This window comes from Mustela nigripes, chromosome 9 (assembly GCF_022355385.1).
Source record: "Mustela nigripes isolate SB6536 chromosome 9, MUSNIG.SB6536, whole genome shotgun sequence".
NCBI lineage: Eukaryota > Metazoa > Chordata > Mammalia > Carnivora > Mustelidae > Mustela > Mustela nigripes.
The window spans coordinates 52,991,357-53,012,257 of NC_081565.1; the positions used below are offsets into that span (position 1 = coordinate 52,991,357).

Sequence of the window (20,901 nt, forward strand, 5' to 3'; positions counted from 1 at the left end):
GCAGTTCTATTTTCAACATTTTGAGGAACCTCCATGCTGTTTTCCAGAGTGGCTGCAGAAAGGGGGTTCTTATTTATTATCATTTGTGATTAGGATTTCTGAAATCAAAAATGAAATGATAAATTCTCTTGTCTAATCCCAGGAGAGTAGGAGATTGGTTTAAGCCTAGGTATATTAATTAGGGTGGATGTTCAGTTACATGTAAAGGAAACCCAGTTCCAGTGATTTAAAAATTCAATATCTATTTTCCTCATGTAATAAGTTGCCCAGAGGTAGGCATTCCAGATCCATGAGGCCAGGAGCTCTTTCTGCTCTGTCAGTGGTCACAAGCTAATGCATACACCTCTAGACTTTGGGTCTGCATTCCTGGAAGGAAGAAAGAGAGGGACAATGAAACAGTTATGTCAATTAATTTTCTCTCTTTAATAGCTTTTCACAGAAATCTGATACAACAGGTTCCACTTAAATCTACCAAGCACATATTACCTCCCAGATGCAGTGGTGTCTGGGAACCTGAGTATTTTATAATGCTCATATTGCCATTCCAAATAAAAGTAGGATTCTGCTACTGGTGACGAAGCAGGAAGAGGCTACTGGACAAGTAGCCTGCAGTGTCTATTACACAAATGTTTAATCACTTATTCCTCAGGGTTTTAAAACAACCATACAGTGTGGGGAGACCACTGGGGCACTTGTCATCTAGAATTGTAATCACCTATACAGAGTGAAGCAATGTTTATTAGCACTGTAGAAATGAAGAGTAGAGTGATAGCCCATGATGATGTGGCTCAGAGGAGGTAGAAAATAGTACTAATATTTATTAAGTATTTTCTTTGTGCCAGATACTATACAAAGCATTCTATATACTTATATCAGCTTTATGAAATGAAGTAGTATCATTATTCCCACTTTACAAATGGGGAACCTGAGATTTAGAGAAGTTGACTTGTTTAAGGTCATCTACCTAGAAAATGGCTGAACTGGGCTTTGAACTGAGGCCATTAGATACCAGAGCTCTAGCTTTTGGGCAATAAGCCAGTGATTCTCAAACTTTAGCATGTGTTAGACTCTCCTGGAAGTTTAGTGAAACAGATTGCTGGGGCCTATCTATGGAACTTGCATTTCTAAAGACATCCTAGCTGGTAGCAATGCTCCTGGTTGAAGACTGCCCCTCTAAGAGGTGCTGCCCTGTAGGATGACAACAATGAGTTTAATAATCAACATATTTTGTAGGCTTACTGTTTTTTAAATTCTCTCATCCTTACTAGGGAATATGAGGTAGGTAGTATTAACCCTGTTTCACAGATGAGTCTCAAACAAATTAAGTACCTTGCCCAAATCCACACAACTCATTAGTGTTATAGCCAGTATTCAAAACCAGGTTTTTGGAGGTCCAGAGCTGACTAAACAAGACTGTTTAAGTGAGGCATGAATTGGTTGGTCCTCTTTCCTTAACGCCCTTTTCTCTACGGCTGCTTTCACCATAGCTGTTCTCTTGGCATCCCTCACTCAGTCAGCTCCATCTCTGCTGTCTCCATCAGGTGGGAAAGGATTTCTCTTCACTGTGGCTGATCTTCAGGCTGGAGTTGTTCGCTATCATCATGACGACAGTGATTCCACCAAAGACTTTGTGATCTTCAGGATATTTGATGGCCAACATAGCATCCGCCATAAGTTTCCCATCAACATTTTGCCTAAAGATGACAGTCCCCCATTCCTCATAAGCAATGTTGTGATTGAACTGGAGGAGGGGCAAACCATACCGATCCAGGGTTCCATGCTCAGAGCATCAGACATGGACTCCAGTGATGACTACATCTTCTTTAATATCACAAAACCTCCTGAAGCTGGAGAAATCATGAAGAAACCAGGTCCAGGGCTGATAGGTAAGTTCTGAACAGTGAAGATTGTTGGCGCCAGAATTTGTACAAGGGTGAACATCAAGTTTATGAGGTGTGATACGATGATCGTTCTCATTTTATGGATGGGAAACCTCACACCTAGAAAAGTTAAATTGATCTATTCGAATTTATGCATCTGGAAAGTTCCAGCCCTCAAGCTGACTATTACACTGTGAAAAATTATGTCTGCCAAGCAAGATGATAGAACAAATAAGTTTGAAGAGAAGTGTTTGGCCTATTCTAAATATTGGTAAAGTAATTTCCTGAATAACATTTGTTTATGCTTTATCAGAATAATTCCATAACTATTTCTTAAAGTACTCAGGAGTAACAAAATAATAGTGATCAAGCAGTTAGTGTTAGTTAAGACTGTGTTCCTAAAAAATATTTTTTGTAATGCTATTTTTCCTACATATTTTCAGATAGGTGTAGCAACTTTAATTTTTCTGCTTATTATTTATAAGCCTTGATAATATAATACTTAATATTATATTATAATAATATAAATAAATATTAATATGATATTATATAATATATTTATATCATTATATAATATAAATATAATATTTAATGAAAATTCCTTGGGTGCATACACCATATGAGGCAGAAAGTACTTCGAAGGTAAGTCCAAAGTTTATACTCCAACATCTGGGAGATTGTTACAAAAGTATGTGATGTTTTGTGGACCCAATAGGCTATCCTGTCCCTGGCTTCCTTCAGAGGGATCTATTTAATGGCATCATTTACTATCGTCACTTTGGTGGAGAGATCTTTGAAGACTCTTTTGAATTTGTCCTGTGGGACAGCCACGAACCTCCAAATCTCTCAGTGCCGCAGGTAAGAAGCTATCTCTGAATACTGTCCTCAACTCTAATCCACAGATAGCCGTTCTGGGAAGGTGTCATTAGAAACTATATAAAAGCAGGTCTTAAGATTTTAAGTTTGAGAAGCAATGGATTCAGCAAGGTTAAGTCAATTTCTTTGCATGTCTTCTCTATCTTTTACTTTCCTAATATGTTTTGTAAATTATTGTGTTTGTATAGTATTGTATTTGTAAATACTGCATTTGCAAATTACTTGTAAAAACTCCGTGTTATGTTATGCTGTGTTTTCAAGATTATTTAACCATGGGACCCTTGCAGAACACCTACCAAATATGCTGGCCTCATAACACTCAAGAAAACACTGGCATTTTATGTGTAAGTGGTGAAGTATAGTCTCTGAAGTTACATTGCCCATGTTTCTCTCCTGTCCTTGACCCAACCTGTGCCTCAGTTTCCTCACCTGTAAAATAGGTAAATACTACAACTTCCTTATAGGGCAATTGTGAGGGTAAGGGAGATAATTATATATAAGGTACTGAGCTTTCTGGCATATGGTAAACACTCAGTAGATAAATTAGTTATTATTTATTGTTGCTTTTGAAGAACTGTGTTTCACCACCACTCAAGTATATCATTTAAGTATACAGCTTACAGAAATAAGTTTAAGGAGGCATTCTCATATATAAATTATATAAAAGGAAGTTAGTGTAGGATCTGGACAACTATAAACTTAAAAGGTAGTCTCCATATAAAGAGAGCATGGCTGGTGGTAGGAGTGGAAAAACAGCTGAAAATAAGTGATCACTTACTATACATAGTTCTTCTTGCTAAGCATTTTATACCTATGATCTTGGAAGGTAGCATGTGTAGAAATCTAAGCAAATCTAGAACCAGCTCTAGAATGATTTTTTAAAAAAAGACTTATTTATTTTAGAGCAGGTAGGAACAGAGGGAGAAGGGGGAGGAAATAGACTCCCTGCTGAGCATGGAGCCCAGCTGCAGAGCTTGGCCTCATGACCCTGAGATCATGACCTGAGCTGAAATCAAGAGCCAGGCGCTTATCAGACAGAGCCACCGAGGTGCCCCTCTAGAATGATTTCTTAAAGCATATGTCCCTATTGGCTATATAAGGCTTCTCATAATGTCACTGTCACTTACATTAGCCACTATATAGGGCACTGAGCTATTCATCTGTTTGCTAAGACAAAGGTAACAAAAAGGGATGATTAGGAAGAATGACGTCAGAGAGCCCAGAAACTGAAGGAACAAGGTGATCCCTGTTAAGAGGGAATAGAGAATGAATGAGAAAATTCTTAATTCATCTGCATATTGAATAACAAATCAATTCCTTTCCAAATAACAACTCCCTTTTTTGGTCAGTGTATTCTATGCCATTTCTAGGTTGCATTTTTGCTTGAGACCTTGGTTGACTTGATGATGCAAAATGGCGACAACAAATAGGATTTATTTTTAAATCTTCTATTGTAGCTATTCAAACTGACCTGCTTCTGACTAGAATATCATATCACTTTTAGCAGATTATGTATTTTTTTTAACTGAAAGCTCAGGACTTCTTTTTCCTCTTTTGCTATTACATATTTTATGCAACATAGGTATAGAATTATTTATATTTATCTCATATTTATCGATCAAATGGGGATGTGAGATCTCCCTAGAGTAGGAAAACTTCATTGAAACAGAATTATTTCTGAATCTTGGCAAATAGGTCAGACCAAACTCTGCAGATCCAGTTGTAAGTTTATTCCCTATGGTGGATGGAAAGCAAGGATCTCCTCAGGTGAGACACAATGTGCATAAAGCAGGAAAGAACTTACATAAGCAGGGATGCCCCTTCTCTCCTCTAGTCCTTCTCTACTGAATGCTCCTCTGAGAGGTTGACTGACACACCAACCAACAGTATATCTACACATCAGCAAGAAACCCCCTCTCTCTTTCTATCTTGGTTGTCATTACTGTCATCAAATTAAGCCTCACCTGCTCAGTTTGTTTTTGAAAAGTATTTCCTTTCTTATCCTTCTCAGTAGAGGGCTTTTTAGGTCTTAAGCTGTAAGAGATCTTAAACCTAGGAGAAAGTGATATTAGAAGTAAAATGGGATGGGGGGGAGGGTGTAATTGGTGAGGGGGATTAAGGCATGCCCTTGTCGTGATGAGCACTAGGTGATTAAAGTGAAAACTTGAGGAAAAAAAGAAGTAAAATGGAGAATGGAAAATAAGGATAGATGAGAGAAATAGGAAGAGGACTAAGAGATGGAGGAAGAAAGGAAGCAGGTGCCACAAAGGCCTGTGGCAGGAGGCAACTGGACGTGACTGGATGAGAATGGGCATCCAGGGCATGGACATTTGTCAGAAGTCAGAATGGAAAGTGGGGGTTGGCAAAGCTAACATGGGTATTAGTTTCTGGGGCTGAGAAATAGCACCGGATAATCTCAAAAGAAGATGCAAGATAATGAATCAGACCAAAATCAAAGCTGAGGCAGAGAAAGGATCAAGAACCAAGTCTTGATGGCTTCTGGCTAAGAAAGTCAGATAGTAGCTGTCGGAGTATCATATGTGGACCCTGATGCTGAGGGTCAAGGTCAGGCTTTGTCATTTTGTGTACTGGTTTATCACTTTATATTCAGATTCTCTTCAAGTGTGTGTGCAGGTGCCTGTGGCTGTAAGTAGACTGCAGGGATGCAGGGAGAGCCAGCAGCAAGAGCCCATGATTGGGCACTACTTTCTCACTGTCTGGGAAGGGCTGTTCAATGTCTTTTTTACAACCAAATTTCAGTACAATGAGGATTCTTTATTTCTCTATGGAGTTTTTTTAAAATAGGATTTTTCCTACCCACAGACACACATACAATAATTGTTTAAACATACATAAATATGTAAAGATTCATCAACTTAAGTGATCATAAAGCATGTTGAAAAATGTGCCCACCAAGAATTACTACAGGGATATAAAAAAGCATGCTTGTACATTCTTTTTATACAAAGAACACATTGGAGAATAAATTAGCATGGAAAATGGTCTCTTTGAAGGCACAATAACTATTGTTTCCATATTAAATCCAGTTTTTCAATTAAGTGGAGCCTTGCTGATGCACACTATGGCTGGGAGGCCCCATAGAGAATTTCTGAACTTTGTAGATTAGCAAAAAACTGTAATTGGAAAAAAAATTGTGACACAGACTCCAGGAGACTGGAGAAATGACTGTCATTGTGTTCTTTTATTTTGATAACTGGCTTTAGTTTTTAATTATTGAAATGCTTCGTAACGGAGTAGTAAATATGTTGTATGCTTTTGTAAAAGCAATGAAGGATGGATCAGGGGATTAATTAATTGAGCACCTACTACTAGATACTCACTGTGCTACTAGAGAGAAAAATTGAGCCCCAGAGGGGTAAAATTGTCTGCCCCAGGGAGCATAGCTTGTAGCTGACCGAGCCGGTGTCCCAGGCTTTATCACAGAAAAGCTTAACTATGCCATAGTTTTTGCTCTGTGCATCAATTTTAAAAGGAATTTTCTTCATTTTCAAATTAGATATTGTGAACACCATTATTGTAGACAAAACTGGCATTGCTGATCTGTGCTTTGGTAACAATATTAAAACTAGAATCAGGGTAAGAATACCTCGTGCATCAAGCTGTGCAAAGATCCATGATGCCAAACAGATGTCCCGTTTCGGGAGAGAGTTCGTAATTGCTTTCTCGCAAACAGTCATGGATTATTGGGGAAAAAAAATAAATGTGATTATAAAAGTTGTGTGGCAAAACTGCCTTGCCCTCTTACATGATCCCAAATCCTGAGAGTACGATTTTAAGTTTTTAAAATCACAGATAGGACATACTGACTGGGTTAGCAAACACCAATGAAGTATCATCTACCTACAAAATACCATGCTAATTGCAGAGCAGCCAAAATGAACACAATATTTATTGAGCACCTACTATGTGCCAGATACTCATCTACATGGTGATATTTGATCCTCATAGCAACTCTATGAGATTATTGTTGTTACACTTAACTAACCAATAAAACTGATACCCCAAGAAGTTGAATGACTTGTTCAAGATTAATAGCTACTGAGTGGTATATTCTGCATTTTAACTGTCTGTCCACTGACAAATTTCACAGGGTTTTCAGTATGCTATGGTTCTCCCCTTGTGGACCTTTCAGTCTAGGAGAGACTGACATGTGGACTACTAATACTATAAGGCAGTAAAATATTTGTTGAGGGATAAGCCAAATTCAGAAACAATTCCAACTGAAAAATTGGACAAAGTTTGTTTGTTTAACAGATTGATTTATTTCTTTTAGAGAGAGAGAGAGCATGTGTGGGGGGTGGGGTAAGGGCAGAGGGAGAGAGAGAGAGAGGGAAAGAATCTCAAGCAGACTCCTTACTGAGAGGGCAATCTAATGCGGGGCTCAGTCTCATGACCCTGATACCATGACCTGAGCCAGAGTCAAGAGTTGAACACTTAACTGACTGAGCCATCCAGGAGTTCCAAGAAACTGGGCAAAGTTTTAAAAAAAAGTCCTCAAGGGTAAGAAAGCCTGAGGTTGCTGGAGAAAGCAGGAGAAAAGCATTGTAGACTGAAGGAACAGCATGATCCAGAGCATAGAGGCCTTCTTGAGAACTACAACTGGGCATCTTGTGCTCATCTGGAGTCCTGGGTTAATGTTGAAAGGTGGCACAAGATAAAGTTGAAATATAGAGTGTGTCTAAACTGTGGAGGTCTTGGGTGCTATGCTGAGGAGCTTGAATAATTTAATCTGAGTGGTTGTTTAGTTTTTTGGGGAGATGAATAATTGAGTTGGCCTGCTTTTTTTTTTTTAAAGAGAGCACTAGAAATATGTAAAGTCGAGATTAGGTACTGGAGTTAGGGTTCACAGGAAGCTATTGCAATAATGTAGGGAAGAAAGAATGAGAGTGGGAGCTAGAGCAGTAAGAGTGGGAATGACAGTTGGGGTGGGGGCGGGGTGTGGTCATGGCATAGGAAATTTGGTAAGCAAAAACTCTGGGACCCGGAGATGTGTTACATGTCACAGGAGAAGGAGGAACCAAAGTCATAACAAGGTTTCTAGGATCAATGACTGAGTAGAGGGTGGTAGCAAAAGAAAGCATAGATTGTTGGTGGAAGGGAGAAATCGAAATAAAATCAGGAACATATTTTGTGTATCATATGCCTGTTCTGTAGCTTTCATGATGGCATTAACTATATTTGTGATAATTTTATTTTTAAAATATAACATTAAATGGGCATGAATGTTCCATTTTTGGCCCAAGTTCTTAATAGCTCCTGAATCATTTCAGTGGAAGTATATTACAAATGGGAGCTTTGAATAGCATCTTCACCATGACTGGGGGACTGTGGGGACATTTTCTTTGGTGTATTTCAAATTAATGGCACAGATAATTTCTTTCCAGGTGGTGACCATCCATATCACTCCAGTGGATGATCAGCTTCCAAAAGAGGCTCCTGGAGTTTCTCGGCATTTGGTTGTCAAGGAAACTGAGGTGGCCTACATAACTAAGAAACAACTACATTTTATAGATACAGAATATGACAGTGAGCTTCTTTACACGATAACGACACCTCCGTTTTTCTCTTTCGGCCACAGGTATCTCTTGAGAAGTCATCACCTGGGCTATTTGTTGAGGGTTGTGTCCAAGGACTGAGTCACAAGTGTCCCTATACAGTACTGTGGTTCAGTTGTTCTCTTGGTCAGACATGAACTTGTACTCAAGTCCACATATATTGTAATATCAAACTTATCTCATACCTTCCTTCAAAAGCTGTATTAATTGGTAAGTGATCTGCTACTGGTAGTGTCTTCAGCTTAGGTAAGCTTCAAAGAGTCTTTAATCTGTTTTTCATACAACATTTCTTTTTTTCTAAAGAGAATGTTATTTTTGACTTTTTATTAAAAGGTATTGAATCTTTATAACACTATTTTCAGACATTGCAGGCCACAAAATGGTCATATTGTATGACCCCAATCAGAAAAGTGACATGAGTATACCTGAGGCTTGTGCCATATACACGATAGCAAGGAAACATTTTTTAGAATGAGAAGAATGATCTCCTTTGCAAAGCAGAAAATTCTGTACATAGTTTCTGCAGTCATAAGAATGGCATTGATAACTCTGGACTGAAGGCTAGAACCCCCACAACAGCAGGAGAGAATATAAAGATGGAACATTTGATTTCTTCTTACAATGAACATTTGTAGCTTCAGAAAAGTTGGTTGCAGGCTCTTTGACTAGTTGTTTCTTGCCTGGAAAATTAACTGATGTGTTCTCCTGTATTTCTCTTTAGACATCTGGATGCTGGGAAATTATTCATGGTGGATAGCATCCCAAAGCTGACCAAAAATCCTGCAGCCCTGGGACTGGGGTCATTCACTCAGGTATGATGCTATGCTAAAATGTTGACAAACATGATGGAGGTGTCTTCTGAGAGAAAGGATGACACTCCTAGTATTGGACTCAAGAATGTTGGCCTTTGACATCTGTCAAAAGCATCAAATGCTTGATGTCTACATTCTGTCTGCTTGAACACTTTTAACTAGGATGTGCTATCTATTTGACAATGCTTCATTGAGCTGGATATGATTTCAAAATCTTGCTATAATTCAACACAGCCTTTTGTATTGTTTTACCAGTAGCAGGGCTCTGATTTACAGACTTGGTGCTTATGGTTTTATTCCAACGCATTCAACTGAGGATCCTACCATATTAGTTTCTTATGGCTGCTGTAGGTACCACAACTGGGTGGCATAAAATAACAGAGACTCACTGTCTCGAAGTTCTGAAGGTTGGAAGTCTGAAATCAAGATGTTGGCAGGGTTGTGATTCTCTGAAACCCTGTAGAAGCCTTCCTTGCTCTTCTTTGGACTCTCTGATGCTCTTTGGCTTGTGGATCATCACTCTATTCTGTCTCTGTCATCCTGTGTGTCTTCTCTCTATGTGTCTCTCTCTTCTTAGGAGGACACAAGTTACAGTCCATGAAGGGCACTACCCTTCCCTGTGACCACACCTTAACTAATTACAGCTGCAACAACCCAATCCCCAAATAAGGTCATATTCTGAGGTACTAGAAGTTAGAACTTCAACATATCTTTTTGGGGGGACACATATTCAAAGTATAATACCTACTGCCTTCCCAAATCTTCATCAACCTTCTCCCCCTTCCTGTGGACTCTACCCTGAAACTCCCCTAGAGTCACAGTGATAATGATGAATACTTAGGCAGCAGCTACCCCTGTCTGTAGGGCCAATTCTGCCTAATCTCACAGTAGCTAGATGTTGCAAATGAGTATATAAACCCCATGTGCTCAGTACTATTACTTTATTATTTCATTTATTATAGTGATAAAGAAACAGAGGCCTTGAAAGTTTAGTTAACTTGACCAATATCACATAGCTAATTTATGGTGAAGCTGGGTCAAAATTCACATCTCCTGTCTTTAATAGAGTTGTGCTGACTTCAAGCACTTGGCATATTTACTTTCTTTGTTCTTTTTCCTCCTGGTTTTAGAAAAAGTGATTTATAAAATAGAGATTTTGGACTCTTCAAAGTGGCATTTCTAGTGTTCGATGTCAACATAATGGTTCTCGGGGACCGAGTTCTCTGAAAATCTCTGATCCTTGCAGATGGGCACCCACATGTCCATCTCAATTTGCTTTGCAGCATGCTGTGAACCACATGAAAGTGGCCTACATGCCACCCATGCAAGATATAGGCCTCCATCCGGGACATGTGCAGTTTGCCTTTTCCATCAGTAACCAACATGGCGGCACTTTGCATGGGATCTGCTTTAACATCACAGTTCTTCCAGTGGACAATCAAGTTCCTGAGGTATGTATGATGTTTGATATTAAAGATGACAAGGCTGGAAGATCTCAGGAAAGAAAGGGAAGACTTGAAGACTTACTAAAAATGCTAACTTTCCTTCAGGCTATTTTCCAGAATTTTTTAATTTTTCAGCTACAGTGTAGGAAAAAAAGCTTGGGGAGGGGAGTCTTTCACCTCCCATGGGACTTTCTGTCTGAAAGGTGAGATTTTCCAGTTGCTGAATTTGGCAATATTTTCAAAGCTTTATCATAACCTCTTTCATTTTCTTTCCTTTCTGCTAAGTCTCACATGCTGATCAGGGGAAGGGGATTAAGTTATGGGTCTCTTAGCAACCGGAAGGACTTATTTGATCTCATTGCAGGCCAACTCTAAGCTTGCTAATCTAAATAAGGTTTTTAATTTTTCAAATGAGTGAAGATGGGTTCTTCTATCCTCTCCCATCCCAGCCCTAGTGTTGACATAAGCGGTCAAGAAGCTGGGCCTCTTATTAAAACTGAACTGCAAAGGCAATGCTACCTTGTCTACATCTTATATGTGAGGCTAGACTTCAAAGTGAAAGTTTGATCCAAACCCCATCAGGAGGTCAGACTTAACTCGTGTGGCTATTCCTGGGCTCATTTTACCCTCATAAGTAGAAAGACAAGGTAGGATTACCTATTCATCAGGACCCAGAGGGATGAGAACCCATACTTCTCTCACCCCTAAGGAAAGAGATCACCTTCCAGGCACCTGCTTGGAGGACAGTCAGGAGCCCTGAGGCTCCCTTTCCTGCTTCCTCCTCTACATTTCTACATCTGCCCAAAGTTGGATGGCAGATGTCTCACTCTGAGGGAACAAGTGGCTTTCCCAACCCACAGAGCTATTCTGACAGAGCCAAACAAGACTTTTAATTAGTGAGTTGTCAACATTCACACATTTCATATCAAGTCTGGCTTTCTGACTTCTCTTGAAAATTTGGGACCTCGAGGAAGAGTAAACTCACTTACTTATCCTGAGCAGCAGTTGCCTGGGCTTGCTCTCCAGTCTCCAGAGGCCCCACCACGCTCAGCACACTCATTTACATTGCTGGCCTGCCCCCTCAGGCCTCTGAACTTGCCATTTTTGGCAGAAGATGTGCCAAAGAGCTCACGAAAAAGACCAAAGAATCCAAACTATATTCTTTGATTCCTTCCCTGTCAGGGACCAGATCACATTCCCCGTGGAAGAAATAGTTTAGAATGTCTGTTTATTTTATTAGATTTTATTCATACCATCTTTTTCCACGTATGAGATACACGCCCTGAACTAGGCCAACATCTTAAGAAGTCAAAGCATCTTCTAAAACAGTCACAGAGATAAATAGTGTTTTAAGCAAAGCAATCCAAACCTCTTGCTAGAGAAGAATGATCTGTGGAGAAAACTAGAAACATTCAAGTGAATAGTTAACCTCCCTTGTTTGAAGGTAGACTGAGTAGCTCTGAGGACTCGGGGCTAACGTGGCATAGCACCTTCTTTTTCCTATAGTGCATGGGACAAAAGAAATCATGCCTTAGAAAACTGAGACCATTAGAAATAAAATCAAATGAGTAGCTTAAGTGAAACCAGTCGCAAGAGTGTTTTCCTGGCATAAAATACCCACAGATAGCTGAGTTGAGTGATAACCACTAGGTGATTTTAATATCATGCTAATGGGAAGGCCCAAAACCTAAACACTAGGTTTGGGCAGAGACTGAAAAGTTAGTGGTGAATGAGTTGGGGGAAATTAGCCTTATGCTTTTATTTTTTGAAAGTTGCCCTAAAATACATATATATTTTGAAAGCCATAGAGTACAGCGGAGTATATCTCTTGAAACATTAGCATCTCGGGGTATTAATTGATGCAAATTTGGAATCAATGAGGTTGGCAGATGTGGACCTTGTCTCAAAGATAATGCTCCTCTTTTAATAATAGGAGTATTCTTTCCTTCTCCTACAAACAGTAAAAGTGTAGGAGTAAGCCGTGTGGGAAGGATGGGGGCGAGAGTCATTGTAGGGAGAGAAGTCCCTTGTATTGTGTTTTCCTTTCTAGTAGAGGTAGCTTATTTAAGAATAGAAGGCAACTGTCTCAGGGTGGTTGGTCTAATAATTTCCATGACCCAGGGGGCTGCCTTGGGGCAGCTGTGCCCTTGTGGGCAGGAGGTTAGAGGAGGGCTCTGAGTGAAGGCTGTGACTTGTCCTTGCTCACTTCTTTTTCCTCTGCCCATTTCCACGCCCCCCCCCCCCCCCCCCCCCCCTCCAACCACTCCCTTTATCAACTTTTTCCTCAGGAACATTCTGCCTTCTGGGAGCAGCAGCTGGTCTGAAGAGAGCAGCTTCTTTCTTGAAGAATGCTGTATCCTCACATGGGTGGGGCACTTACCTCAGACCTTTAGGAGGGGAACTTCAGAGCCCATGATTGGTACCCCAACTCTATCTGCTTGCTTTTACTTCTGTGTAGTAATATAAATTTAGGAGAATGAGAGGCTAAACAAAGTTCACCAATGTTTCTACTGAGGATCTCAGAATGTTGGATATGCTTACACGCCTTATAAATCTCCAAGGTGAAGATACTGTACATGACTCTTCTCAAGCCTTATTTGGCCATAGAACACTTCTTGCCAAGTCGCAATGTAATGATAAAATATCCCAACCCCTTCTGACTTGCTTTTTACTTTCAAATGAATTGTTTGTTGAGTAGTGGATTTTTCTGTCATCAGAAGTTATCTTTATGGTTTTATTATTTGTCTGATGTTTGAATAAATGTATTTCTTATGGAATCTTCAATCTCTGATCTTCAGTTTCCCAGGTCTACTTCTATCTTGAAAATACTCATTACATTTGACACTTAAAAGCTCCAACCAATTTCCCAAATCTTTAAGAATTTTTAGGGTAAAAGGAAGAGATGGATTCTGTCCTCTAGGGGAATTTGATATAAGTGTTGTTTGTTGTTGTTTGATATATATATATATATATATATATATATATCCAGCAATGGGGGGTATGGACATGGTGATGGACATTACTATTTCCTCTATTTAGTGCCACTGATAGTAACCAATTTGGTTGCTGCTTCCATTATAATGGGTTCTGAGGTAATGAATTGTAGATACTTTCAAGCTTACAAATCCACCTTGCTTCTTTGTATACCTCAGTGCTTAGAATTGGAAATGTTTAGTAAAAATTTTTTTCAGCTGGGACGCCTGGGTGGCTCAGTTGGTTGGACGACTGCCTTCGGCTCAGGTCATGATCCTGGAGTACCGGGATCGAGTCCTGCCATCGGGCTCCCAGCTCCATGGGGAGTCTGCTTCTCTCTCTGACCTTCTCCTCATTCATGCTCTCTCTCACTGTCTCTCTCTCAAGTAAATAAATAAAATCTTTAAAAAAAAAATTTTTTTTTCAGCCAAGATGTTCAGCTATGAACTTGTTCCCTTTACTACATCCTTGAAAAATTAATTGACATGTGAAGGTGGTACTAGACGTTTTCCATTTATTTAATGAGCTCAGTCTTCAGGAAAAGCTCATAGAATGTTTTCTTCCTTCTTTTTAGGTGTTTACCAGCTCCCTGAGAGTGACTGAGGGAGGTCAGTGTATCATCAGCACAGAGAATGTTCTGGTTTCTGATGTGGATACCAAACTGGACAACATCTATCTCTCCCTGCAAAGACCGCCTCAGTGTGGAAGTGTGGAGCTGGATGGATTTCCTCTAAACACAGGAGGCACATTTTCTTGGGGAGACCTCCATGCCTTAAAAGTTAGGTTAGAACAATTCCTGGATCTCTTTTTTGATATGCTTTGGCCTTCATCTGGATGAGTTGTGAGGCAGAGTAAAAGATAGAAGTTTGTTCGATTTTTTCAGGGTTACTGGCAAGCCAGTTAATACTTCAAGGGTCAGTTGAAAATTTGAAATGATAAACTTTCAATTTCCCTCCAGACATTTTCTTTCCATCTGTCTAGCTTGTACCAGTGGAAATGACTTTTTGGATATTTGAACAAAAGGAGTTAATTACCATGAATGTTAATTTGCTTCAACTATACATATCACAAGAGGCAGTAGCCAAACTAGATGAATATAGACTGAAATAATTTATATGGCTAATCTATATAGTTGAACTTGGCTTTAAGGACAGTCAGTTTCACTGTGGAAACTGGGAATAAATTCTGTTGATCAGTATATGCTTAGGGTTAATTTCTATTCCATTGTACTGGGAAGGGACTTGCAGGCAAACATGAAGGGTAGACTGGGTAGGTAGAGCATGGAATAGTACTTGGGTTTCTGACAGAGAGAGCAATTTATTTGTCAAGGTCCTACAGCAGTTCCCCTCACCTTAAGGTCTTTCACCTTTCTTGCTACTGTGGTTCTCTAAGAAACTTTCCTGCAGAATTTAGTAACATGCCTTCCCTGTAAAACAATGCAAGATACTCAAAAGCAAGGATCAGGTAGACAGATATACTAGCTGACTTTTCATTTATAGGTTCAAATTGTAAATGGGAATTTTGACCTCTCAGAAGGTATTAGGCATCAAATGCTTAATTCCACACTTGGAAGTTGACTAGGAGCTCAAATTTGTGCACAAGAACATCAATTTCATCTGAAATTTAGTTTGGTTACATTAGTTATTCATGATCTCTAATATATTGACCTCTTTTTCACTACTCATCTTATCCTCATTAAAATTTCCTTTTTTTAGAGATCTCAGCTCTTAGCTACATGTTAGAATAAGAGCTCTGTTTAGGTAATTCTTACTAGGGAGCAAGCGATGGATAGAAGAGTACTATTATCTGCCAGCACATATAATTCAAGGACTTGCAGTTGTGGTTTTTTTTTTTTTCCCCATTTAATCTTTACAGTAATCAAGCCTGACAAGGTCGATGGTTGTATTCTCATATTATGTGGTATATATTATATTATAGTTGAAGAAACTCGGAGGTTGAGGTCACTCAGTTAGTATCTGGAAGAGTCTGGTTTGGGAAATTCTGTTTGATTCCTTAGCCATGCCTTTGGATGTGTACTCCTAGATCCGCTTGGCTCTTTTAGGGGTATTAGTATGGTAAGATAGGACCTAGTACATTATCACATATCTATTTTTGATGAAAATATCAAGGAGCATAAGAGGCAGTGTGTGGGAGGGATACTGGGGTGGGAGTGGACTTTCTTCACCACTGGAATGGAATCCCAAACCTGAGTCCCTACCCAGTGTATAGGTAAGAATAGTTCTGAGTAAAATTATCTTTTAGCCTGGGATTTTTTCATATCTAAGTGCTTTATATGATTGATATATGATTTTTTAATATTTATTTGAGAGAGAGAGAGAGAGCATGTGCATGTGAAAGAGGAGAGGGGCAGAGGGAAAGGAAGAGAGAGAGAATTTCAAGCAGACTCCCTGCTGAGTGTAAGCCCAAATCAGGGCTCCATCCTAGGACCCTGAGATTATGACCAGAGCCAAAACCACGAGTTAGATGCTCAACCAACTGAGCCACTCAGGTACTCATCAATATTATTTTTATGTAAATTTTAATTTTATTTCTTAGGGCTTATTTCCTATTTTGAACAAATCATTGATGAGCTAAAAATTTGGCTCAATTCAACCACTCTTTAGAACTTACCATGTATCACTACAGTGGTTGGAGAGTAGATGGAAAGTCTTGAATTAGACAATTCTGTTATAAAACTTGACTGGAAATTAAAGAAAAGTAGGGCCAAAGCTAACTCAAGGAAAAATATTTTGAAGTCTGGAGGGATTCAAAAATCTTTATAGGTTGAGTGAAAGAGAGCTAGTAAATAGAAAAAAGAAAATGGCAGAAGAGAAGCAATAAATAATTCGTAGATCAGAGTTTTGTAGAAGAACTGAATAGATCGAAAGTACAGGCAGAAAGATCAGGCTTAAAAATGGTGGAGGAGGGGCCTCATCAAGATTCACAGTGTCCTTCTTTTACCTACTATCTGTCTCAGTTACTCCCCAGCCCCAGCCTTATTTTATGTAAGTAAGCAAAACTACACCAACTGGTTCCCATTGCCATGGTGGCAACTTGAAGGGCTAATTTTGGTTTGTCAGACATATCATGAAACCATATAAAACAGTTTTCCAGGGTGGAGCAAATTTTTACATTCAGGGACACTTGAGTAGTTCGGTATGTGACTTTGTGATTATGTTATGTATTTTGTTATTCGTTTACTGGCCATATGGCCAAAGCCATGGAAGAGCTTTTGTGTCAGACATCTCCTACTGTCACAGTGGTCTTGAGGGGCTAGTGGCAAATATCATCCCCACAGGTATCAGCATGATGGCTCTGAGAGACTTCAGGATGACATATTCTTGGAGGTCACAGATGGCATGAATTCAGCAGAATTTGTTCTACATGTTGAGGTGGGTAGAATGTTTCCTTCCTCATTCATATAGAAATAAAGCATCTGGTTTAGAAGCCCTTTTTTTTTTTTTTTTTTTTTTCAAGAATGAGAGAGAGCGGGAGAGAGAGCATATAAATTGGGTGGGGACAGGTAGAGGGACAGAGAGAGATTCCACTTTCAGTCCAGAGCCTGATGCAAGCCTTGATCCCACAACCCTGAGATCATGACCAGAACCAAAATCAAGAGTCAGATGCCCAACCAGCTGAGCCAGCCAGGCCCCTGCTTTGGAAGCCTCATTAGAATTCCTTGTAGAACTTGAAACTTGTGGACTCCAAACAAGAGCATACCTGCTTATGTCTGAACGTCTCAGGACAGGCAATAGACAGTGAAGATATATTGGTGAAATGGGCATGCTGCCTTCTCCTTCTAATCCATTTAAAGCTTAAGCCACTTGGACCTCAAACCCAGATACTTAACTTTAAAACCAGTTGGTTCTGTGTATAAATGGATTCTGATATTTCTGATGGCAGCTACCATCACTGGGCTTTTCCCTCTTGTGCAGAAGAAGCCATGTCTTTATGTGTGTGGTGCCCCTTTATGAATTCCTGTTCTATATTCTCCTTTCTGAGATCTATTTGAAATGATGATTTTCCCCCTTTGGACAAATGATGAAAAAATCTGTACATCAAGGTTGATGGGAACCCCTGAGTTTCTCTGTTATGTGAACCCGTAAGTCCGTAAACAAAACTCATAGGGTTTGCAGGTATTTATACTTAGTGACAAAAGAAGGTCTGCAGAAAGAATTATCATGTCCCTCTTACTGTTATTTACCAAATTCTATTTCTGTTTGAATTTTGTCAGATCTCTGTGATGTGAAATTTTAATTAGTGGTGATAATGTGTTTGAATGATATTTTTATGGTTAATAATTAATTAAGAATGATCATATCCATCTAGTATTTTTAAGAAGTAGAAGGAATTATTTCCAGCACAGGGCAGTAGAAGGGGAAGGAATTATCTCCATTTTATAGGCAAGAAAACTTAGGTTCAAGAATTTTCCATGACTTGCCCCAAATCATTCATTTGTGTGTACACAATCTGTTTATTGTTACTTTTTAAGCAAAAGGGCACTGGCTTTGGAAGCCAATCAGAAGTACAGGTTATTTTTTGATAATTATGTGTGATTGTTTTCTCCCCTGGAAGAATGTTTTAAATATTATTGCCTTTGGGCTTCATTAACTATTTGAAACCTGAAGCTATTTTGTATTTTGTAAGGTGATCATCATGGATATATTGATGACATTCATCAGATAGAGTCAAGAACAGTAACAATGAGCATCTTTAATGAATCCACTCAGAGGACATGAACAAAGATACTGTTTCCTAATAAGCCAATAGAAAATAGAAGAGTATTGCATATTTTTTTTAACCTCTGATTAAATAAGTAAATCTGAGTTTCTACTACCCCATTCCACTACCCTTTAAAGGAAGATATGAAAATAATCTCATGTATATTTGTTGTAGAGTTGTTAGCCTGTTTAAATAGCAGGGTGTGCAGATCATATATACATATTTACCTTTCTTCATTTGCTTACTCCATAAATATTTAAAAAGTACCTTCTGTAGGCCAGCTCCTATGCTAGATGCTTGGGATACAATGATGAACATGACAAAGAAACTCTCTGTTCTGTTAGAGATGATGGTCAGGGGATGATGGCAGACATTAAATAGATTATCACTGAAATGATTGATTAGTTAAAATGCTGTGTTCTGCGAATAAATGGAGTGCTAAAAAAGAGTAAATGGTAGAAGTCCCTAAGTGAGTCTGAGTCGTCAAAGAAGTTTTCCCTGAAGAATCCACATGTAATCTGAAGGAGAGGGTCGCTGAGCCAAGAGCTGAGGCTGAGCCTACCAAGCCAAGGGGCAGAGAGAGTGTGCAGAGATGGTGCAAAGACTGGAGATGGGGTCTTCTGGTGAAAAGGCAGTGGGGTGGCAGAGGCACTCTTACTGCGTGAAACGAGGCCTCAAACACTCTTGGAGTAGTGTTGGGAAGCAGCTGAAGGCCCCCATAAGGACAGGGCTCGAAGAAAGCCACATTTTATTTATTTATTTATTTATTTATGCATTTAATTTTTATTTTTAAAGATTTTATTGATTTATTTGACAAGGAGAGACAGGGAGAGAGGGAACACAAGCATGGGGAATGGGAGAGGGAGAAGCAGCAGTTTTCCCACAGAGCAGAGAACCCGATGCAGGGCTTGATCCCAGAACCCTGGAATCATGACCTGAGCCGAAGGCAGCCACCCAATCGACTGAGCCACCCAGGCACCCTGAAAGGCACATTTTAAAAGGTGAAAAATTTACATGATCTGAAGAGAAACCAGAGTTATAAAAGCCACATTTTAAAATGATCCCCATGGTTGAAGCAAGGGGGCAGGAAATGTGGGGTTGAGAGTATCCGCAGGCCAGACTTGATAAATAAGTGAGTAGCACACGTGCCAAGTTTGAGACTGTGAACTCAGAGACAGGATGGCCTTTTTTCTGATTTAAAAGACTTGCCTTAAAGAGGAGTCAAGATGGCGGAGAAGTAGCCCGCTGAGACGACATCAGGTAGCAGATCAGTTAGATAGCTTATCTAAACATTGCAACACCTACAAATCCAACGGGAGATCGCAGAGAAGAAGAACAGCAATTCTAGAAACAGAAAATCAACCACTTTCTGAAAGGTAGGACTGGTGGAGAAGTGAATCCAAAGTGACGGGAAGGTAGACTGCGAGGGGAGGGGCCGGCTCCTGGCAAGCGGCAGAGCAATGGAGCACAAAATCAGGACTTTTAAAAGTCTGTTCTGCTAAGGGATTTCGCTCCAGAGGCTAAACCGGAATGAAGCCCACGTGGGGTCAGCATGGCCCCAGGTCCCGCAGGGTCACAGAAGGATCGGGGGTGTCTGAGTGTCACAGAACTTGCAGGTATTAGAACGGGGAAGCCGGCTACAGAGACAGAGCCGAGGAGTGAGCTCTCTGCTCGGGGTTACCTTGAACCGGTCTCAGGCTCGGTGAGCTTGGAGCGTGGCCGGAGGCCAGGGAGATGGGAGTGATTGAGCACTGTTCTCTGAGGGCACACTGAGGAGTGGGGCCTTGAGCTCTCGGCTCCTCCAGGCTGGAGACCGGAAGGGTGCCATTTTCATTTCCGTCCTCTGGAACTCTGTGGAAAGCCCTCAGGGAACAAAAGCTCCCGAAACCCCGAACCTGAGCGGATTACTCAGCCCAGCCCTTGGTAAGGGCTGTGCAATTCCGCCTGGGGCAAAGACACTTGAGAATCACTACAACAGGCCCCTCCCCCAGAAGATCAACAAGAAATCCAGCCGAGACCAAGTTCACCTACCAAGGAGTGCAGGTTCAATACCAAGGAGAGCAACAGAATTCCAGAGGAGGAGAAAGCAAAGCACTGAACTCATGGCTTTCTCCCCATGATTCATTAATCTTGCAGTTAATTTAATTTTTTTTTTCAATTTTTTTTCTTCTGCTAAATTTTTTTAAAACTTTTACCTTTTTCTTTTTTAACATTTTTTAACAAGTTTATCTAATATATATATACTTTTAATATTTTTTCTTTATTCGTTTTCTTTTTTTAATTGTTTTTTTTTTTTCCTGAACCTCTTTTTATCCCCTTTCTTCCCCCCATGATTTGGGGTCTCTTCTGATTTGGTTAAAGCATATTTTCCTGGGGTCTTTGCCTCCCCTTTAATATTTTACTTGCTCCTTGATATACTCTTACCTGGACAAAATGACAAGGCGGGAAAATTCACCACAAAAAAAAAGAACAAGAGGCAGTATCGAAGGCTAGGGACCTAATCAATACAGACATTGGTAATATGTCAGATCTAGAGTTCAGAATGACAATTCTCAAGGTTCTAGCCGGCCTTGAAAAAGGCATGGAAGATATTAGAGAAACATTCTCGGGAGATATA

At 39.8% G+C, this 20,901-nt stretch overlaps 2 protein-coding genes across 3 annotated transcripts in view; both read left to right on the plus strand.

The window, feature by feature from the left end:
- LOC132024140 (FRAS1-related extracellular matrix protein 1-like) overlaps nucleotides 1-8,413 on the plus strand; it is an 82,620-nt gene extending 74,207 nt beyond the window's left edge. Inside the window, exons 9-11 of the mRNA XM_059410137.1 lie at nucleotides 1,542-1,886; nucleotides 2,596-2,738; nucleotides 8,162-8,413. Of these exons, the coding sequence (XP_059266120.1) occupies nucleotides 1,542-1,886; nucleotides 2,596-2,738; nucleotides 8,162-8,413 (740 nt within the window). The remainder of the gene's footprint in view (nucleotides 1-1,541; nucleotides 1,887-2,595; nucleotides 2,739-8,161) is intronic.
- The window catches only part of LOC132024720 (FRAS1-related extracellular matrix protein 1-like), a 101,271-nt gene continuing 88,547 nt past the window's right edge, over nucleotides 8,178-20,901 (plus strand). For both annotated transcript variants that reach the window (XM_059411611.1, XM_059411613.1), the window contains exons 1-5: nucleotides 8,178-8,355; nucleotides 9,054-9,144; nucleotides 10,428-10,595; nucleotides 14,137-14,345; nucleotides 16,861-16,954. In XM_059411611.1, the coding sequence (XP_059267594.1) occupies nucleotides 9,079-9,144; nucleotides 10,428-10,595; nucleotides 14,137-14,345; nucleotides 16,861-16,954 (537 nt within the window). In that variant the 5' untranslated portion in view covers nucleotides 8,178-8,355; nucleotides 9,054-9,078. The remainder of the gene's footprint in view (nucleotides 8,356-9,053; nucleotides 9,145-10,427; nucleotides 10,596-14,136; nucleotides 14,346-16,860; nucleotides 16,955-20,901) is intronic.